General features: G+C 44.9%; 1 protein-coding gene and 1 long non-coding RNA gene across 6 annotated transcripts in view; one reads left to right on the top strand and one right to left on the bottom strand.

Moving 5' to 3' along the window:
• PRKACA (protein kinase cAMP-activated catalytic subunit alpha) overlaps positions 1-21382 on the bottom strand; it is a 61321-nt gene that overhangs the window by 16648 nt on the left and 23291 nt on the right. The window contains exon 1 of one of the 5 annotated variants that reach the window (XM_081850283.1): positions 11400-11540. The exons of the other annotated variants lie outside the window; for them this stretch is intronic. Within the exon in view, the coding sequence (XP_081706409.1) occupies positions 11400-11406 (7 nt within the window). The 5' untranslated portion in view covers positions 11407-11540. Of the gene's footprint in view, positions 1-11399; positions 11541-21382 lie in introns of those variants that run through there. 5 annotated transcript variants of the gene reach the window in all.
• On the top strand, positions 11828-20384 carry LOC309335331. Its single transcript, XR_014153452.1, has 3 exons — positions 11828-11952; positions 13405-13836; positions 16253-20384. It is a non-coding gene; the product is annotated as an uncharacterized lncRNA (long non-coding RNA).

Raw genomic sequence — 21382 nt, 5'->3', positions numbered from 1 at the left:
CTGAGAGGGGCAACCATGATGATGAAGAGCCTGGAAACCAAACCCTTTGGGGGAAGGTTGAAGGAGTCAGTGAATTTTACATCCTGGATAACAGACTACCAAGAGGCAATGCAATAGCCCTCTGTTACATAGATGGAGCAGCTTTGTTTTCTGTTGTTCCAGAAGATAGCACCTGAATTAATGGGTTTAGATTACAAGAAAAAGGATTTGATTTAGACCAAACATCAGGAAGAACTTCCTGACGGCATAACGTGTTCAACAGTAAAGCAGACTGCTTTGGAAGGGGTAGATGACTCTCTTTCATTAAGGCCTTTTCAGTGGTGGCTCCCTGTTGTGAAATGCTCTCCCCAGGGAGGCATGCATGTTGCCATCTTTATCTATATTTAGACTTTTCTCTTCACCCAAGCTTTGGGTCCTTAAAATGGGGGGGGGGTTGTGGCCTCTTTTCGTGTTGGCTGGGAATCTATCAGACCTGCCTTTTAGCTGTATTGCTGTTTTTTTTTTGTTATTGTTTTCAATGGAAGTTTCTTCGGGTCACTCTGTGAGAAAAACAACTAAATATCAGCATCAAGAACAGTAGGCTGGCTGGCCACCTATCAACAATACTGCAGTTGGCAGTTGCCACCTCTATGAGTCTATGAAACAACAACCTTACAAACTAAGCCCTCAAGATCCCATCATCCACTGGGGCCAAGCACAGCATATACAGTCATACATTGGAAGCCGAACGGAATCCATTCCAGAAGTCCGTTCAACTTCCAAAACACTCAACAACCAAGGCGCGGCTTCCGATTAGCTGCAGGAGCTTCCTGCACGCAATCGGAACCCGCGGAACCTACGTCAGATGTTCGGCTTCCTAAGAACATTCGCAAACCAGAAGACTCACTTCCGGGTTTGCAGGGTTCGGGAGCCAAAAGATTCGAGTTTCAAGGCATTTGGGATCTAATAATAATAATAATAATAATAATAATAATTTATTATTTATACCCCGCCCATCTGGCTGGGCCTACCCAGCCACTCTGGGCGGCTTCCATAAAAACCAAAAATACAGTAAAATATCACACGTTAAAAACTTCCCTGAACAGGGCTGCCTTAAGATGTCTTCTGAATGTCAGGTAGTTGTTTATCGCTTTGACATCTGCTGGAAGGGCGTTCAACAGGGCGGGCGCCACTACCGAGAAGGCCCTCTGCCTGGTTCCCTGTAGCTTTGCTTCTCGCAATGAGGGAACCGCCAGAAGGCCCTCGGCGCTGGACCTCAGCGTCCGGGCAGAATGATGGGGGTGGAGACGCTCCTTCAGGTATACTGGACCGAGGCCGTTTAGGGCTTTAAAGGTCAGCACCAACACTTTGAATTGTGCTCGGAAACATACTGGGTACAACTGTATCTGCATAAAGCAAAGAGAAGCAGAAAAGGCCGAGCAAGCACTCCTCAGCCAGGGTAAATTTGCTGAACAGTTCGCTACCATCTAAAGAAATGGAGCCTGACTACAGATTCCAGGGATCCTGGCTCCCAGTTCAGAATGTGAAGTCTGCCCCTGCATCCACCAGAAAAAGCTCATTTTCAGTTCCCCCCTCCCATCATGGAGATGCAGCTTCTCCTGGCATGAGATCAGAAGACTGTAAAATGGAGGAGCCCCTGAAATAAGGTTGCTTTGCACCAGCCTCTTATTTCCTACAGGAGAGGTACCTGACACAAAGGGAACATGGCCAGGCGCAGTCTGGGGATGCTTTCATAGCATCCTCCCACTCCAAACCTTCACAGCAATCCTCCCACCCAATTCCTTCATGCTGCAGCACAGAGCGGCTGGATTTCCCCGAGACACGCACACAAACAGACGTGGAGCTGCAGCTCAGCCTGTCTGACCTACTTTCCCTTTGTCTCCTCCTTTATCCACATTACTTACAGAGTGCCACCAGCTTACACCTTCCTGCACAGATCCCAGCCCCCTCCCCACTCCTCAAGGAGATTTCTTTTGCCATGTAAGAAAATTCTGGCAGCTCTTCCCCCCTTCCTAGGGCCATCTCAGCATTCTATTTTAGCTCCATGGGCCCCCCTCCAAAAAGGGGCAGCAATCACCCCTCCCCATCTCCAGAACACTGACCTCTTCCATAAGCCATGAGGGACCCCCGACAGCGACAGAGCACCACAGGCCTTAAGGCCAGGCTGAGCACTATGATCTCATCTAACCTCAGGCCGTCAGTCGCTCCTGCGTCATGCCCAAGAGCCTCCAACTGCACTCTAAACCATCAACCCTGTCTTGAGGTCTAGGCAAAGGGAGGGAACAATTCTGCATTCTTGATGGCTGCTCTGTTCTCCAGACAGAGGCCTGGTTCACACAGAACACTAAACCACGGTTTGTTAAAACAAGCCATGAGTTGTCTCACAGATGAGCAAGCAAACCATGGCTTGTTTTTCTCCAAAGTTTGGTTCAATTTTCAGCTGCTCTCAACTCATGCCTTTGTAGTTCAGTGAGCATCTGGGGTGGGGAGGCCAAACAAACCATGGTTAAGGAAGGGTGTTTGGCTTGGTGAGAGTTGCAAAACTTAATTACAACAAACTAAGGGTCATAAACCAGCAACGAACCACAGCTTCAGATCATGGTTTGTTAGCAGTAAACAAACCATAGTCAAGCCACTAGGCAGACTTTGCACAAAACACCAAGCCGTGGTTTCATAAACCATAGTTTAATAAACCTTGGTTTAGTGTTAGGTTCAGAGTGTGGTTTAGGGGCTGGGAGTTTATTTTGCCTGAAAGTGAGCCCTGAACATTCGCCTGGCTCCATAATGAAGCTGATATCCCCTAGCAATATGGGCTTCCAAGTTATGGCACACAAAACTCAAGACATTGCATTGCAATCCAAAAATGTGCATTTACATGCCAAATCAGAGAAAGATGCAATACTGTCTCATCAATATGTATATTTCAAATAAGAGAAACTGTGGTTTAAAAAACCACTTAGGCTAAAATTTAGATAGGCCACCAGGAACACGAAAAAAATTCCTTAAGACAACCTCTCTCATTCTTGGGTTACCAGATGGTGTTGGACCACATGTCTCATCATCACTGACTGCTGTACAATTTCTTGCCCAGTGAACTTGCATCATTCCTCAAGGGCCTCAAGGGCCATGCGTAGGCAAACTAAGGCCCGGGGGCCAGATCCGGCCCAATCGCCTTCTAAATCCGGCCCACGGACGGTCCAGGAATCAGCGTGTTTTTACATGAGTAGAATGTGTCCTTTTATTTAAAATGCATCTCTGGGTGATTTGTGGGGCCTGCCTGGTGTTTTTACAGGAGTACAATGTGTGCTTTTATTTAAAATGCATCTTTGGGTTATTTGTGGGGCATAGGAATTCATTCATTTCCCCCCCCCCAAAAAAAATATAGTCCAGCCCCCCACAAGGTCTGAGGGACAGTGGACCACCCCCCTGCTGACCCCTGCTCAAGGCTATAATTGTGATGTGCTAATCTCCTGTTCTCCCAGCTTTCAAATGGCACTGCAAGAGTCATTGTGGTATAGTGGCTAGATAACTGAATTTGAACCATGAAGCTCAATGGTTTTGAAGGGGTCTTTTTGCGGGGTGGGGCGGGGCGGGGGGAAATCACACAAGCAACATAACTTAATTCACAAGGCTGCTGGGAGGAAAAAACTGCTAATCCCACATACGTTACCTTGAGTTCCTTGGAAAAACGTAATACAAGTGTGAAAGTGCAAGTAATTGTTTGTTCCTCTTGTTGGATGTTGGCAACAATGATCTTGCAGGATCAGAATTCTAGGTTCATCAAGTATAGTATATGGTCTCTAACCAGGACCAACCACATACCCCTGGAAAATTGATAACTAGGACATGATTTCAATAATCATCCTCTGTCTGTTTGCTGTCTCTGGTAAGGAAAGATATAGTGCACCTGCAAACCATGACCTACAGCCATTGATAGACCCATCTATGGGAGCTAAACCTATTCCAGTTGACAGTGACAATGACAGTGTTAGTGGCCTTCCAAACTGTGGGATGAATTCCATAAGTTGAAAACAGTGCTTGCTTTAATTTGTCCTGAACTTGCTGTCAAAGTATTAGAGAACTTCAAACTCCAATGTTTTGGTTTCTTTCACACCATTCCTAATTTTGTGAACTAAATTTAAGTGTGCGGCCTAAACTTCTCTTCGAAGGAAGTCCCATCCACCTGAATATCTTTAGCCACCCATTTCTTTACTTTCCTCCCCTTCTGTGATCTCTTTTTCAAAACCAGGCCACTAGAACTCCATTGGCATTCCAAGCACAGCCATACCAGAGTCTCATCCTGGCGTACTTGCCATTTCATTTTCAGCCTCTTTTTATAGTAATTCCCAGTATCAGATTTGCTTTTCCTCCACTGTGCCAGCACACTGAGATGACGTCACTGCGCTTTCTACCATGACCCCAAGACCTCACTGGCAGAAGTGACAGCTCATTTAGATCCCATCAGTGTCTGTGCAGGAGTTTGTGTGTCCCAATGTGGAACACGAGGCGCTCGCTCACTCTGAAGCTCACCTGCCATTCTGCAGTGCTTCTGAATCATCCAGCTTGAAGAGTGCCTTTGAAGAAATGCTCACACCATTTTGTAGATTTCTTTTTTTAAGAAACAAAAAGTTAATGGGAGTCTGAGCACTCCCCTACAGTACAAGGCAGGCGTGGGCATGTTCAGCTAGCCCTATTTTTAACCCAACAAGCTCTACCCACATTTTCTTCATCTCCCACACTAATGGCCCCTATCATTTCATGAAATTTCGTCTAGCGGCTTATTTGATAGATTTACTTTAAACCATTATTTGAACTCCGTGCAGCGGAGGCCTTCTGTGCTGGAACGCACATCTAATAAATGTTTTCTAAGTAGTAGAAGCTGTCTTGTGCCAAAATCAGCCCACTGGCCCATCTTGCTCAGCACTGCCTGCAACACTTGACTGCCAGCAACTCCACAGGGTGGCAGGTGAGACACTTTTTCAACCTTGCTAGCAGTACAAGCAATTGAATTTGGGACCTTCAATGCACACAGAAGTATATGCTCTGCCACTGAGCTATGGCCCTTTCCAAAGACAGCTGTTCCCTCCCCCTCTATTACAGACCCAACACGAAGAGCTGTATTCTGTGGCCATGGTACCCAAAGCCTGAGTTGAGAAGGCTGGGGAAGAGCAGATTCAGCTTTCCTTTCTGAAGCACTCTCACTGACCAGAATGCTTTGAAGCGGGTTTGCAAAAGGCAGCAGCATTCTGGTAAGTTTTGTGGCCCTCCAGGTGTCACTAGGCTCCAATTCCCATAAGCCTGAGCCAGAATGGTCAGGAACAGTCAAGAATGATGGGAGCTGTAGGTCAGCATTTTACAATCTTTTTGCTAGATCTGAAAAACAAAGGAATGGGCTTCACCTTTTCTCAATTTTAATGTATCTGGCACGCCTTTGGATTTAATTCAGCTACTTGGGCATCCAGAAAAAATAATTCTAAATGTTCAGGGTTCCACATAGCCTGAAACAGGAGGCCAGCAATACTATTCAAGATTCACATATTTTTGCTTTCCCACATGTTATAAACATTCCCTGAGCCTGTATAAAATGCTAACTTGCCCAGGGTTCAGGCCTGGTTGCCAGTCCTGAATCCAAGCGTTTTATTGAGATCTATGTATGCATGTGTGTATATATTGCTTCTGGGAGGACAGCCCTCACCAATATGGAGTGCAGGCACCTTTTGCTGCCAAGGCAGCCATTTGGTGCTGGTACCCACAGCACTTTTATCAAGACATGAGTACGAGCACCTTTTTTTTATTATTACCAAAATAGAGGAATATATAGGGTGAAAATATTTTAGCCTCATGGCATGCATCCCCCAACCTCCCCCTCTGTTTGCCATTTTTAACTGACACCATCATTCTATGGCTCAACAGCCTGCAGCCATAGACATAATTGCTAGACTAACACAGCATGCCCAACTTCCAATCTGACCCACTTTTTCCATCCTCCAGGGCAGAACTAAGAGCTGCTCACATAAAACAATGAAGGAAACCCAGGATTTTAACATTGCTGTAAATAGACAGCAACAGCAGCATGGACCCCACCCTGGCTCCCAACCCCCTCCCAGAAGAGGCTAGCAGCAAAAAGACAGCACCTCTTACTTTTGGGGTGCAACATGAACCTAGAATTTCCCTCTTCAGACAGAGATGAACTGCACCAGTAAATAGTCTATTTTTCTGTATGTCACTGACATTCCAAAGGTCTTAAAATGCCCACAATGCTTTTTTTCTCTTTTCAAAAAGTTGTTCTCTCTTTCAGCTCATAAACTTACATACTTCTGCACGTCTCCCAGAGAGTCCTCTGAGTATGCAGAAATCATTACTTTATTTTTGGGTGCCCCTTGCTTCCTTTAAGAGGGTTCCCTTCATGAGATCTGGAGTGCATACGGAGGGGCTGCGGAATCAGTTAAAGTGGGCCATTCATAAGCCTCAGCCAATATGGTTAATGGTCTGGGATTATGGGAGTTATAGTCCAGCAACTTCTGGGGGACACAGGCTCCCCAGCCCAGGTTTAGGGCTTCAGAAAATTTCTGTTGCAGATTAAGATACCCAATATATGTGTGAAAACATCCTTTCTATGACCACTAGAGGGCTCTTCTACCTTTCTTGTAATAGGTTTCTTATGCTAGCTGCTGTGAGAGACAGTATACTGTATACAAGACTGGGTTGGCCCAAGGGGGTTGGATTCTCTAGCCATTTCCCTTCCTAATTATGCTCCCCTCCCCACACATCTTCAACCACTGCTGCAGCCAGAATTGCAGATGACAACCGAACAAGAAATTGGTTGGCTGAATAGAAGCAACAAGGGGGAAAGAGCAGAAACACACCATTTGCCTCATTACGACAAAGCCCCAGGTGTTAAAAGCATCTCTTGCCATAGAAATAACTCTCCATTACACCATTTGAGCTGAGAGCACCCCTTAAACAGTGAACCCGATGAAGGCATTTTCTATTCACATTGGCTTGGTCAGACTCCATGAATCCAGCTTATGGAACTAATCGACCATGTCCAATTGCACAAGAGCCTCACAGACTGACCTGTGCCAAGATAAACACCAGAGCATAGGGGACTAATAGAGATGCAGCCCTAGTAATCTTTCAAAGCCTCCGGTATCTCCTTCTTCTCCCACTGTATCCAAAACACAACTACTAGGCTGCATTGCTGGCAGATAAAGTGAGCACAGGGCACTCAAGCAACATAGGCAGGCACTCTCTTTAACAGCGCCGATCTCCACCATGCACGCTTTCGTCCTCAAAGAGTTTTCCCATCAGGCTTATTCACCATGCAGAAGCTGCTCTCACCAGACACACAAATTCACCTCTTTTCTCTCTGCACTTTGGAGATCAGCAAATCAACAGCCAAGGTGGAGCACCTTCTTCGACAGAGGGGCACCTCGAGAAAAGCTGCAGGAGCTGAAAGTTCAGTGCTAATCCACATGAAATACAATTTGCACATGATTTTCATGAGCATGGCAAATTAGAGCATCGTATGATGGACGTGCTGTATTTTTTTTTAAAAAAAAACAAACTTATTTTGTGCTTCCTATGGAGAAGGCCACCTCCAAATGCTATTTTAGCTGCTCTGCAGCTTAGGTCGCAGTCCTCTCACAAAATACTTGGTGGAAATGCTTATGATTAAGCTGCATATAAACGCCTTAAGAATAAACAAATGGAAGGGAATACAAAAGAAAATCTGCACTAGGGAATAAAAGCCCCAGTGTTATTTACGGAACGCATTTTGTGGAACCACACATGCTTCAAATAATTGTTGGTATGGCACCATTTGCATTCCCAGGCAGATGGTATCTTCTGCATGGAGTAAAAACAAGGTCCAGGCTGCTCAAGGAGATGAACTGCACTCCCTATCAGAAGGGAAGCTGAAGTAACTGTAGGTTACTAGGCATTCTGGCCATACAAGGGGGAAAGACTACAGGCAATAAAGTGTGCACAAATGCATATACATGCAGTGCCAGGAAATAAATAAAAAAATTCAAAGCAGGAAATAGTGGGAGAGAGCTGAACAGTCCTTGTTGCTTGTGAGGAGACCCTCCCCAGAGCCTGAAAAAGACATCAGTGACGGCGGAGGAAGCCCCAAAGAGACCCGAGCACACAGCCTCCCTCCCTAACAGCTGATGGACGGGGTACTGCAGCCGCCAACACCACCACTACTTGTCTGCGTGTCCTCCAGCCTCCAACCAGCCCCAGAGCTGATATTTCAGTCTACATTGTAGAGAGAGCTGGAGAGAAAGCAGGCGTTCAGAGGCTTTTTAGAGGGTGCTCCCCACTTACACGATTTTTGCTTATGTCTGTGGGCCCTGAAACATAATCCCTGCCTAAGGGGGGGACGGGTCACCTGTATAGCAAGAGGGCACATGCGACTGAGAAACCTCTGGGCCTCCAGATATTGCTCACCTCCAGCTCCCATTGTCCCTTACCATTGGCCATGCTGGCTGGGGCTGATGCGAGTCAAAAGTCCAAGAACAGCTGGAGGGCCCCAGGTTCCCCACCCCTGCTTTACATGCAGAAGGCTCCAGGCTCAATCTCTAGTATCTCCAAGTAGGTTGAGAAAGACCTGTCTGAAATCCTGGAAAGGTGCTCCCAGTCAGTATAGACTAGAGATGGGAACCTGTGGCCATCCATGTTGATGGGCTACAACTCTCATCATCCCTGGTCATTGGTCATGCCAGCTGGGACTGATGGAAGATGGAGTCCAACATCTAGAGGGCCAGAGGGACTCCATCCCTAAATTAGATTGACCAATTGTCTGCTTTGATGGAAGGTAGCTTCCTGTGTTCCTGACACACATACACTAGCCTCCCATTAGGAACTTCTGGTTGGGCCCAGATAAAAATCCCCATCTTCCAGAAGTTAAACTTCAATTGGAAGGGGTAGGACCTTTCCAGCAGGTTTGGAATGAGTTCCCAGAAGAAGTGTGGCAATGATTTTCACGGTTACATTTTAGAAATGCAAGGAAAACATCTTTTTGCAGGACTGTTGGGAAGCAGTCTGCGTGGGATTCTTATTTGTACTGATCTGGTGCATCTGAACATTGCCACCTCAATGTTCCTCATTTAATGTTTTACTGGTTTTGTTTCACCACTTTATCACTCTGGGTCTTTTCAGCATTAATTTAGATATGAAATTAGAATTTAATCTCGCTCCTGCACTGCTAGCAACTGGAGACGGAAACCAATATATTCTCCAACACAAGGGGCCTCCCTCCTCACAAGGTTTCCAAAACAACAACGAAAAAGCATCATCATTTGGCTAACAAGTCTCTTGAGGGGCAAGTGTTGGCTTTGGTGCGTAACTTGTATGTTATCTCAGAGGGATCTTAAACATCCTAAGAGCCTTGGCCATAGGCAAGAACAGGCCAGCCAGATATTATCAATACACTGCCTTGCATTCTCCTGTCTTTTTCAGTGGCTATACAGGAACAGACACCATTGTAATCTCTCTAGTATAGAAAACAAGTCAGCAAAAGGATGGGATACAGACTAGCAGATTTAGGGCAGATCCATGCCATACCCTTGAAGAACAACCAACACACAGTTAAAGCACATAACTTCCTCCAAGGAATCCTGGAATATGTAGTTGAAGGTACTGGGGGGGGGGGAGAAACAGAGTTCCCATGATTCTTTCGGGAAAGTCATGCGCTTTAAATATGTGTTGGGATGTATGGTGTGCATGTGGCCTTAATTTCTAGGCCAAGTACAGGTAATCTGGTTCTATAACCTCACCCCCTCAACCCTTCTAAGAAATATCCTATGACTAGTAAACCAATGCCTGCAATTGGAATCAACCATGGGACATATTTATGCAAATTTCATTTTGGTTGTGATACTCTTGAGGATGTGAAATATTTATTTTTTTATTTCTTATTACATTTATATCTCGCTCTTCTTCCAAGGAGCTCAGGGCACCATACACAATTCTATTATCCCCCTTCCTCCAATTATACTAACATAAGTTGTGAGCAGATTAGGCCAAGAGTCACTGATCCAAGGGCACCCAGTGGGTTTCATAGCTGAGTGGGGATTAGAACCCAGGATCTGCCCAGTCAAAGTTCAATACAGTAACACTACATCACAATGATTTTTTATTGGGGGCTGAAACAGGAAGTCTCATGACATCTCGGCTCAGCCATGACATCTGTGAACATGGTCCTAATAAGTGACAGGACAGTGTTTCTGAGAAAAAGCATGGTGCAGTTTATTCACCAATAGGCTGCCCCTCACCCTATAACTGAGACTGTAGTGACCAGGTCAGAAGGTGTAACAACAGATATTAATAGGGGGAGAAAGAAAGGCCTCTAGAGAAGACCAGTGGTCAAAGTGAGCAGGCATAGGTTTCCAGGGGAAAATGTTTTCACCTGCCATTTGTCACTGAAAGCCAAATTAGATGTAACACTTAAATGCACCATTAGGAAGCCAGTCAGTTAAAAAAAAATATAGAGGGAAGTTTAACCTTTTCCTCCTACCCCACAAATGATGAGCCTTCTTCACCCTTGCCATTCCCATGAGTTTGGAATACTGATAAAATGTTAGAATTCCAGGAAACAAGAAAATCTGCTTCATGACAGCAGAAGACTCATCCATATCCTTAGTGTTTAGCAGAATCTAAACAGCTATTTCTGATACTTCATCACAACCTTGAGGGCTAGACATTTTATTTAAATACAATCATGCCCAATGGACTGGGTGAAAGTTATCAGAATGTGCTTTAGATGGCTTGTCAGCAAGGAGACATTCTTGAGCATGTTGATCCTTAGATTTCTCCTAATTGACCCTCCTTACTCTTTATGATGCCAACACCTTTGATTTTTGAGGCTTTGAATCTACTACTTAGAATAAACTGGCAGATTCTTCCTTCATATAAGCATTTAAAACAGCAATTAGGATGGTAATAGCAGCAAGAAAGCTCAGCTCAAACTACGACGTGCTGCAAATTCATAAAGCAAAAATGGTACCCTTAGAGAGAAAACAGCAGCTCTGAGCATCTTTTGTTCAACGCTCAAGGTTCTTTAACTGGAAATAAAAGGGGATAAATTCTGGAGTTAGTAGAAACATAATTCATCAGGAATAACTCCCCCAAGGCTAACCATTTAAATAGTTTCTACATATGTCTATGACAGTCAGAGCTGATTTGTTGTAGGGGCTGCATGTGAGTACAAACCCATCTGCTCAAAAATTTACTGTGCCACATTCAGCGTCACAGATAGATCCATGTGTGTCTTTGTCTTTAGAGCCCTTTTCTCACCATACATTCCTTGAAAGAAGCAGCTGTCTAATAAACACAGGGAGCGAGGGAGAAAGCAGACAGCAGTCCGTTCACCCACCCAGGACCCCGTGGTTCCTTACCATCCATTCGGTGGCCCTCAACCCCAAGGGTCCACCTGGTGACCCGGCTGTTTCCGTAGCTGCAACCATACAGTTAAAAGGTCAAAACGGGTGGCGGGGAAGGGCTGACCCGACGGCTCATGGGGGACTTTGCCCCCGGTGGCAAAAGCAAACACGGCCCCTGCCTGGAGCTCAACTTCTCCTGGAAGCGAAAGAGAGTCCCCAGCCAGCAAAGGGCTGAGCGCAGCTCCAGGGCACGCCTGTTTCGCCTTCTCTCCCTTTCCTTCGACTGCATCAGTGTAGGCCACCGTTATAGCCAGCAGGAGTGATCTACCATAGCACCTGGAAAGGCTCCTCTGGAACACCTGCTGCTTATTCAGACACAGCAGGCTCCGCCTTGAAGATCCACCATACACGGAGCTCCTGAGATTCCAAGTGGAGCAGCAAGGCTTGAACTAGACCATGCCAACGTGGCCTCTGCCTAGAGATGAGGTCGAGAGAGTCATCGCAGATGCTGTACAAACCATTCCCTCCCCAGTGTAACACTTCCCCGAAGTCCAGAAACAACTGTTCTGTAAGTGGAACAGCTGGTTACGAAACAATGCTGGCGGGGAGAAGGGGGGAAGGGGATCACATGATGGCAATGCAAAGAGAAAGAGAGGAGGAGGTGGCGAGAAAGATACTGCCAGTCACCAAAGGCAGCTCATTCACAAGCCTATCACAAAAGGCTGCCGTAGATCCTCCCCCCATGCCCTGCAAACTGACCCAAGCCAAGACCAGCCTGCATTATTAGGCAACTTGTGTTTTTGCTTGTTTTCAAGTGGTGCCTATACATCTCTTTTCTATTCCTCAAGAGGGGCAAGGAAGCAGAGAAAGTAAAAGCCCAGGTCTCCAGCTGGTACCGAGAGAAACCCTTTCTTTTGTTCCCTCGGAATGAAAACATTTTATCAGCCCAGCCGTAAGATTTTCATTCTGCCATTAGTGATCTCAGTTCCACCTTGAGCTCCTGCTTCACTCACCCTCATTACTTGTTAGGTTTTTACTTTGATGTGTGTGAGTGAAGTGCCATGCGGCTGCTGAAAAAGAGAGGAAGCCCCAAAGATTGAAAAGGAATCGCCTCTTAACCCAGCCACCCCAGAGCAGATCCTAAAAACAAACAAACACCAGAACAGAAAGCAAGTTCAAGCACATGCTTGCCAAGAACAGATAGCCCTGTGTCTCTTTTCATTAATAGAAACAGGTTAACACAGGCTTAAAGTAACCTATACAAGAGCAGCTCCTAATCCAAAAGAAAATACCAAGGGATGAGAGGAGAGTGGCTTGTTTACATGGCCTGCAGGTGATGACCAGTGAGATAATAAGGCATGACAGCTACAGCGCAATTGCCAATTTACTAGAAGATTAAGCATATGCAGCTATCCAGCACAGGACTCTCTCGAGGTGGTGGCCCAACAGAAGTAGCTAGAGATAAGTAGCAGGACTCACATGGAAATACGAAGTAGAATGAAATCTACAACATAGACACACACATATATATATTTGAGGGGATAAAAGGAGTCCTATCCAGCACAAGTACAATGAAATGCCAGAAGGCCCAAGGCTTCACATTGCTCCCTCAAGTCAGAGCTGGACTAATTTCTCAAGAGAAAAGCAGTACAGTGATTTCAGAAGGAATGACTGCTCGGTAGCTGAGCTAAAGATAACCTCCATACAGAGGATGCTCAAAGATCAGCCCAACCTTCTCAGAGTGTCTCATAAGCAAGAATGGATCAAAAGCAAACACCCCCCCCCCCAGATTTTGCGTTTCGGGCATCAGCTGGCTGAGTCTGCCTCAGAATTTTGTAATAGCCCCTGTGAAGAGCATCCAATGGTTTCTGGCAGCATATGGGAGGGAGGCTCTGTCTGAAAGTGCCAGGTTGTGAATGTGTCTGAAGGAATGATGGTCAGCAGGCTCCGAGAATACTGGAAGGGAGGGAGATACTGTCAAACAACTGATGGCGTCAGTCCTTGGTTTTCTTCATTTCAGGAGCACTTCTTACTGAAGTCTGTTCAATGGGAAGGTGACTACCCAACTGGACAATTTTTAATTTATATATTTCTACTGCATCAGACCAACACTTACCTGAATCTAAAACCATGGAAGGCACCACATTAAGCCGCATGAAATGCAAATCCATCAACCTCACAAGGTATCTGAAGAAGTGTGCATGCACATGAAAGCTCATACCAAGAACAAACTTAGTTGGTCTCTAAGGTGCTACTGGACAATTTATTTATTTTTTAAATATATTTCTACCCCACTTTCAGACATGGCAAACATCCTTCCAACCTTCAGACGCACATGGAAATGTTTCACCTGTAAAGTAGTGCAAAGGACTACAGTTGGAGGCAAAACAGCATGGTATACTTCTTGATGGATCAGACTACCCTAGAAGGCCAATTACCAACAGGTTCCAAGGTGAGTAATGGTTTCCTTTAGTGCTGCAGGCACAGTTACATATTTTTTAAACCTATTTGGTCTGAAATTGTTTGAGCCCTACATGCCATCTTTTTTAGATTTTATGATCTCCAAAAAAAGGGGGGGGGAATCATGACCATGCCTACCATGTAACAAGGTAGAGTTCTGCTGTATGTGGCACCAAAGGGGCAGTGATGAAGAGATGGATGAAGGCAAGAATCTGTGCCTGAATAGGTGGCAAAGACATTTTAAAATGCTGACCCTAGTAGACATAATTCGGGCTCTACTTGAGGCAGCAAAATGCCTAGGGGTGGCACAAAAGAGATTCCCAGAAGACCCCAAGAATGCCACACCAAATGATGACTTGCAATCATGGAGAACACAGGTGTTCCAGGCAGCTGCATATCTCATAACAGAACTCCCTTTCTCTAAGGGTCAGAGAATAGAAGCAATGCAAGATGTCCCCATTTGCACCATCGGTCAGAGGCAGATATTAAGGAAGGTTGACTTCCTTTCAACTTTGTTTTGGAGGTCCCATTTCCTGCCCTGATCATATTAGGAAAGAACATCAGGCTTTGATTGCTATCATAGATTCTCCTTTCAAAACATTTTTCCAGCCAACACTTTTCAAAAAGCTAATGCTCTTTTTGAAGCTTTCAGCTGTTAAACATTCATTGCTATTCTGCTGCCCTTCCTCTTCCTATTTCAGGATCATGGACTTCAGCAGTTCATAGTTACTTTCTTTTACATAGCCAACTGTTTTCACAGACTCAAACATTTCCTTCCTATTAGTCAGATTCTGATCTAAAAATAGCATGTCCCTCATTGTTTCCTCAACTTTCTGAAGGAGAAGTTTGTTGAGAACAAGTAGGAACCCTGTTTATGTATTCCATTTAAAATATGGCAAAAGTGCTTTTGTACTTCTACTTGATATGGAATTTTTTTGCTAGTGCAGTCCAGTCCTGGGAGCAGCCAACGTGGAAGCTTACATGCTCAGTGGAGGAATCTGGAGTTTTGCTGTGGCTCTCGCTGTCTTGATTCTCTCCTCTCAGCAGCCACCAAACCCTTTCTATCATAATACTGCTCCCTTTCTCACTTAAGATTGGACACTGTTTTTTCCTCGTGAATTTCATTCTCTTGCATTTCCAAAATCTATGGCTCTTGGGCAGGTGTATCAATAAGAAACAATGACACCATTCAACACTGGCATTCAAGCTGCCAGTCCCTGGCTCACTTCCAGAATAGTCACCAGTTGGCGTTCTATGCACACAGATCCCATTCTGTGCTTGTGGGCAGTGGCAGGGGGCAGAGTCTCCACAAAGCACATTCACTGCTTTAGCACTGGCTATGATCATCTGCTTGTATGCAGCTCATTTTTAAAAAAATAAAAAATAGAACCCATAGAGCACAAGTCTCTTGTTAGGGCCCTTCAATATTTTTTTTATGCAACGAGTATGCAGTTGCAACTCATGTCATGTGCAGTTGAGATGCCTTTCTCAGAAGCTGCGCTTCTGTTCCAAGAGTTACTGCACTTTGCCAGTGATGCCACTTACTATTTATGCCTGGGAAAAGCAATTCTTCCCATGCATAGGAGTCTTTGGTGCTATTACTACTGTGTGCAATGGGGCTGAGCAAATGCTACCAGCACCTGCCACTGGATAGGTGCAGTGTTATAAGTGACCATTCCATTCCTACCTCCCACCCAGTCCCGCTATAATATTCCTACCTTTATGGCTGAAATATTTCTGCCATACAGTTGCTTTTAAATTATACTCCATTTTTCAAGGAAGGCCAGGGAGTAGCATATATGGTTCTCCCTGCTCCCTCAGCTTTTATCCTCCTAAGTACCCTGTAAGGTAAGTTAAGCAGGAAGAGCTACTGTCTCAGGACAACCCATTGAGCTTCATGGTTGAGCAGTGACTTGAACCTGGGTCTTGTTCCCTCCTGAGCAGCTTTCCAAGAGCTGTATTCCAGAGAGGAAGCAGGACCAGAAGCAATAAGTAGGTGGAGCAACAGATGCAGCCCTTCCTCCTTTGTATAGTAGGTTGCATTCTGACCATGCAGAAGCCACATCATGCAGAAGTTGACCATGCAAAAGTACACATCTCTCCATCCCAACGAGGAAGTGGGATCATCACAGTTCAAGGATGCATTCCAGCCAGCAAAAGCACTTAAGGAAGGCGTGAAGCAGGGCTGGTGAGATGTGTGGACTGAGGAGGAGAGGCAAGGGGTTTGAGAGGGTGGTGGCTTCTCAAATCTAGCTAATAAATCTTTCTTCTGGCCAAGTTTTGCTACCAATGCTGCTTTGGTCACCATAAAGAATTTGTGTGTGAGAGAGGAGGGAGGTGTGGGGTAGCTTTGATGATATATTTTTATAGTAATATACTTAATTATATCCCACCCTTTTTCCTGACAGGACTCAAGGCGGCTTACAGGTTAAAAACAGGAACCACTGATACTCCTGGACATCTCACTGGCTCTTCATACCATCTCTCTTGGTATACTTCTAGATCTGTTATCGGACATGTGATAAGAGATACCACTCTCTTCTAGTTCTTTTTCCACTTGACTGGCTGATTCCAGAAGATGTTGGAGGATCCTTCTTGTTTCTCGTGCTGTTTAACATCTAAATGGCATAGCTGAGGAAAATCATCCAGGAATTTGGAGTCAGGTGCCATCAAAATGCTGAAAACACCTAGTTATTTTTCTCCTTTTAAATCTATTCCAGTGAAGTAGTAGATGTTGTGAGCAGCTGCCTGACGGACCAATAAAATGTAGCCCAATTCAAAAAAGACAAAAGTTTTGTTGGTAGGTGGTACGATGATCAAAGAGTTTGTAATTTGCCCTTTTGCAATACTACCTCAAAGATGAGGTTCAAAGACAGGCAATGTTAAGTGCTCAAGTCCTCAACTAGGCAGGCAAAAATTACTGACAGCAGCAAATGCAGTCCAGGGAAGTTGCTTTAGGAAGTAGGTGACAAAAGTGGATGACAACAGACTGCCCCTCTATTGCCGTGCTTATAAGACCCTAAAGCAAAGCATCAAAATTACAAAATTAAGGCAAGAAGCTCATTGGGAACATCTTCCACTAAGTTATATGTGCAGAATGAAGACATTTTAGATACTGGAGGAGGTACCTTGAGACATATTGCAAGAACAAAAAGTATCAAAGCAGAAAGGAGCGAGCGAAATTTCTGCTGAATTCTTCAGTGCCTTCAAAACAGAATTATGTAATAATTATGAGTGTACAGGTGCAGTCAGAATAATTCGACACAGCACCCAGAGAAAAAAGGTTGAGCACTCATCTCTCTTTAATTCTGAAGCCTTTATCTCAGCTACAGGTTGCTTTAATACCAGTCTGTCAGGTTCTGTAAGAGGCCCACCTACAGGAGAGAGACACTGGTTTTCTACCCTTCAACCACAATGCCCCAGTGGTCTAGAAGATGAAGGACAAAGTAGCTTTGCCAGAGGCCCAGAACACAGTGACCCTAATCAATTTCCCTGGGAATAGATTGAATAGCCAGTCATGTCCCTAACACGGCTGCGCTCAATAGGAAACTGCAGCAGATTCAGGCCAAGAACCAAAATTAGCAGGCAAGCAGTGAGTCAAACAGCACCTCCCACCAGCTATTGTTTAGCGCTTGCCCATCAGCTATTGCAGAGCCGAGGGTGCCAGCCCAACTTAGGCTTCAAAGTGGCATTCAATTCCACAGTGTTGTGAATTTGCCATAGCATAAGATAGGGAAGGTACAAAGGAAAGGGGGTGGGGAGAGGGAGAGAAAAAGCAGCAATGCCTTCTTGCACTGTGATTTAACGAGATAACCATTCAATGCATGTACCAATCACATTTCTCCTGCAACACTAGATGCACAATTGCCATGAGAACAATATGCAGTCCTTGCATCAACCAGGCCACACGGAGAAGTGGGGTTGCTGCTGCTTTATGCCTTGTCTTCAAGAGAGGCGAACTAATCTTTCAAGTTGTCCTAGAGCCTAAAGCACAGTGGGAGAAATCAATATTCTCAAATCAACAGTACCAAGACCTAGGAAGCAAAGGACCAGACCACTTGAACATATTTACACTTGGGAACATAATTCATCTCACTGAATGCGTACATCACATATCTTGCAGGAATTTCTCATAAACACCTCTACCTAGCTGCCAACCTTTCCAAGTCTGCACTGGTTTTAACTATGCATCTGACTGTTACTGAGGGAAGGGAATCCCTGGGAATAGAGACAACATGTGTTGCCCAAACTACAAGTCCCTTTGACATCTGTTCTATATAACTGGCATGGGAAGGCTTTGGTGGGCTTTAGGAGACCTGGAGAAGCAACTGGTCCTGCTAACACTAAGCTTGCAGGAGTGATCAACATAGGAAGTCTGCCATGTTTCAGCCAGGAGTACCAATAACTCATAGTCGATCCTTGTTTAAATGAAATTGGCCAGCCAACCTAGCTCTAAGGTCGCAGATGCTTAAGGCCTAAAATTTCACTGACAGATGCACTCTATGCATCTTCCCCAGTGGGTGGATGCCAGGTGGTTGACAAGTAACATACTTGTTTATTGTTGCTTAGGCATTTAGGGTTGCCAAGCTAATATAAGCTCAAAGACAGTCACATTTAAACCTGGATTTGGACACTGCAAGGTAGGCAAGCAAATCCAGTGAACAGTTCTGGAGAAGATGACACAAATCTAGAGAACACCTTGTTTGAAAGGACATCTCTGAAAAACAGAAACAAATTTTTCAGTGCTTAGCAGGGTAGGCAAAACCCACCCTGATTTAACTAGCATGCTTTCTTTATGAGGATTTAATAAACATGAAATACAAGGATCACTGAGAGATCCAGAGAAATCTAATCCTACTGCAGAGTTGCTTAATTAGTTAATTCAAATAAAACTATGCAGGAAGCTAAATAGCCACCAATCATTCATGACATTACCCTGTATTTTTATGCTCTAGGCCAGGGGTGGGCTGGAGATACTCTACTAACAGATCCCCAAGGGATTTATAGTAGATTATTAAAAAACTAAGGATTAGAAATCCTTGCCAATGGCAGCAACAAAATGACCCCCTACTGTCTTACATTATACTGTTGAAATGAACTGTTCCAATTGGCTTGTCAATTTTGGAAACATCAGAGGAGATCGGAAGCACTTCACATTTCCCAAGTGCTCTGATCTTGAAATAAATAAAAAACCAAAAGAAGACAGAGCTGATGGCAGATGCGCATTCCAGGTAATGGCCTTGCTGTGTGTTAGATTGGGTGGATTGGCTGATGCAAAGGGACCAGCCCTGCAGTGACCTTCTGGTCTTCAGGAACCCAGAGAGTTGTGCAGTGTTAGCTGGAGTTCTGATTTATTATCTGCCTGGCTAAGAAGAGGCAGGGTGTTGTGTGGTGAGCACCCTCTCTGGAGCAGGCCGAACTCTGGCAAAAGCCTGGGGTTCCTCACAAGAGGGTTCAAGGCAACTGAACATGAAAACTAATCAGCAGCTAGTGAAAATCATGTAGAATCAGCATTCATATACATTCATTACAGATTCAAAGTGCCTTGCATTCTGGCAGCAACTAATTGAGGTTTCCAAACACTTTTGAAAGGCAGCCCCACATAAACAGTTACAGCATTGTCATCTGAAGGTCACTAGAGGAGGATGAATGACTGTGGCAAGATTCCCCTGTGTCAGGGAGGATGATAGCTGTTGCACCTGGTGATACCAGGAAAAGGCACCCCCTCACCACCTGCAGAAACAGGACCCAGATCAAGGAGCATCCCCAAACTAAGCACCTGCACTTTCACACTTTCCACTCATAACAGGCTGCAAAACCAATCTCATATCACATGGTCCAACTACCAACAGTACCTCTTCTGTCTGAATTATGTTTCCCCTCATTGCACCCTATCCAGTCCATCACAGATATCAGACAGCGATTCAGCCTTTCAACTATCTTACAGGAGCAAATGAAAATGAGAGACAGGTGGCTGTCATCTGCATACTGATGACTCCACAGCCAAAATCTACAAATGACCTCTGTCAGCAGTTTCATGTGAATGTTGAACAGAATCTACATGTGTATTGTATATGCTAAATAGTTCCAAAATGTGCTGGTGGTGGTTTTGAACACTCTCCTTCATGTGCAACACACTCAGATGCAGCATGGAGGAGGTGTCAATGCCAAAAGATTAAAGGGGCCAAAGAAGAATCTGGCATCAGATGTTCTACAAGCTTCTATTTTAGACCAAGCAGCATTGCCAAAACATTGTGACAGTTTTGTTTAAACATACTTGAGGATCCAAGAAAAGACTCCATTCACTCCCTTATGCCTTAGATGAAGGAGTAATGTGTGGTCCAGACAGAACAATAGAAGACCTACCATCTATTTACAACCCATCACCCTAGAGGTAGACAACACCATGAATTAAGATGCAGCCAGTGACAGAAATAGAATATGACATCACATCAAGTCAACAACAAAAGCTACAATCCTGACTGGTAGTGGCAGCAAAGAGGAAAAAGCAACAATCATCAGCCCATGACTTTCACTCACAACTCTGTCAACCTCAGACTGAAATTCCCTATGTCAACAACTCTGACCACACATTTTAACCAAAACAGCTAAAGTGACATCACAAAACAAATTCCTTCCAGTAGCACCTTAAAGACCAACTAAGTCAGTTCTTGGTATGAGCTTTCGTGTGCATGCACACTTCTTCAGATACATGCATGCACACGAAAGCTCATACCAAGAACTGACTTAGTTGGTCTTTAAGGTGCTACTGGAAGGAATTTGTTTTGTTTTGACTATGGCAGACCAACATGGCTACCTATCTGTAAAAGTGACATCAGTTGGAGAGGCCGGAGGAAAAACTGTCAAAATGGGAAGAAAGTTTTGAAACACACACAGGCAAAGAGAATTTGCTTCTTAATAATGACCTTTGCCAACAACTTCCCAAAAAGTTGCAATTCTTCCCCCAAAATGTGGGAGAACATCCAGGAACGCTCCAGCTATCCTTTCTCTAGGTCAGGGATGGGGAACTTGTGCCCCGCCAATGTTACTAGACTACAACTCACATCATCCCTTCCTATTGGCTATTTGGGCCAGGGTTGATAGAAGCAGAAGCCCAACGACTTTGGGAGAGTTACAGGCTCCCCACCTCTACTCTGTGCAATAGACACTTGCAGAGTTAGAGCTTGTAAAGATGATAACAAATAGTAAGAAGTTGCAGTGGGCTTTTGAGAACCGATGGGGCTTCTCTAAGGCCAAAATCAAAGCCACACACCAAGCAGCTGTGGCCTCATTAAAGTTGAGCACCCTAAACTTTAGCTTAGCCTGAGGAAAGAGGTAGTCAACAGTCATAGCCAGAATGGCTGTCAGAGCTAAGGCTATAGCCACTTGCGGGCTTCTCTGAAAAATATCAGAGCCCTATTTCAGATTCCAGTTACACACTTAACCACAAGCATACGCATGCACCAAGAGGCACAGAACGCAGCAGTTCTGGAGCAGAGCCTCGGGGGAACCCACCGATTCTGGCACCCCTGGAAACC

This window comes from Podarcis erhardii, assembly GCF_964252035.2.
Source record: "Podarcis erhardii genome assembly, chromosome: 2".
In the NCBI taxonomy this organism is placed as follows: domain Eukaryota; kingdom Metazoa; phylum Chordata; class Lepidosauria; order Squamata; family Lacertidae; genus Podarcis; species Podarcis erhardii.
This window is presented reverse-complemented; position numbering and strand designations above follow the sequence as displayed.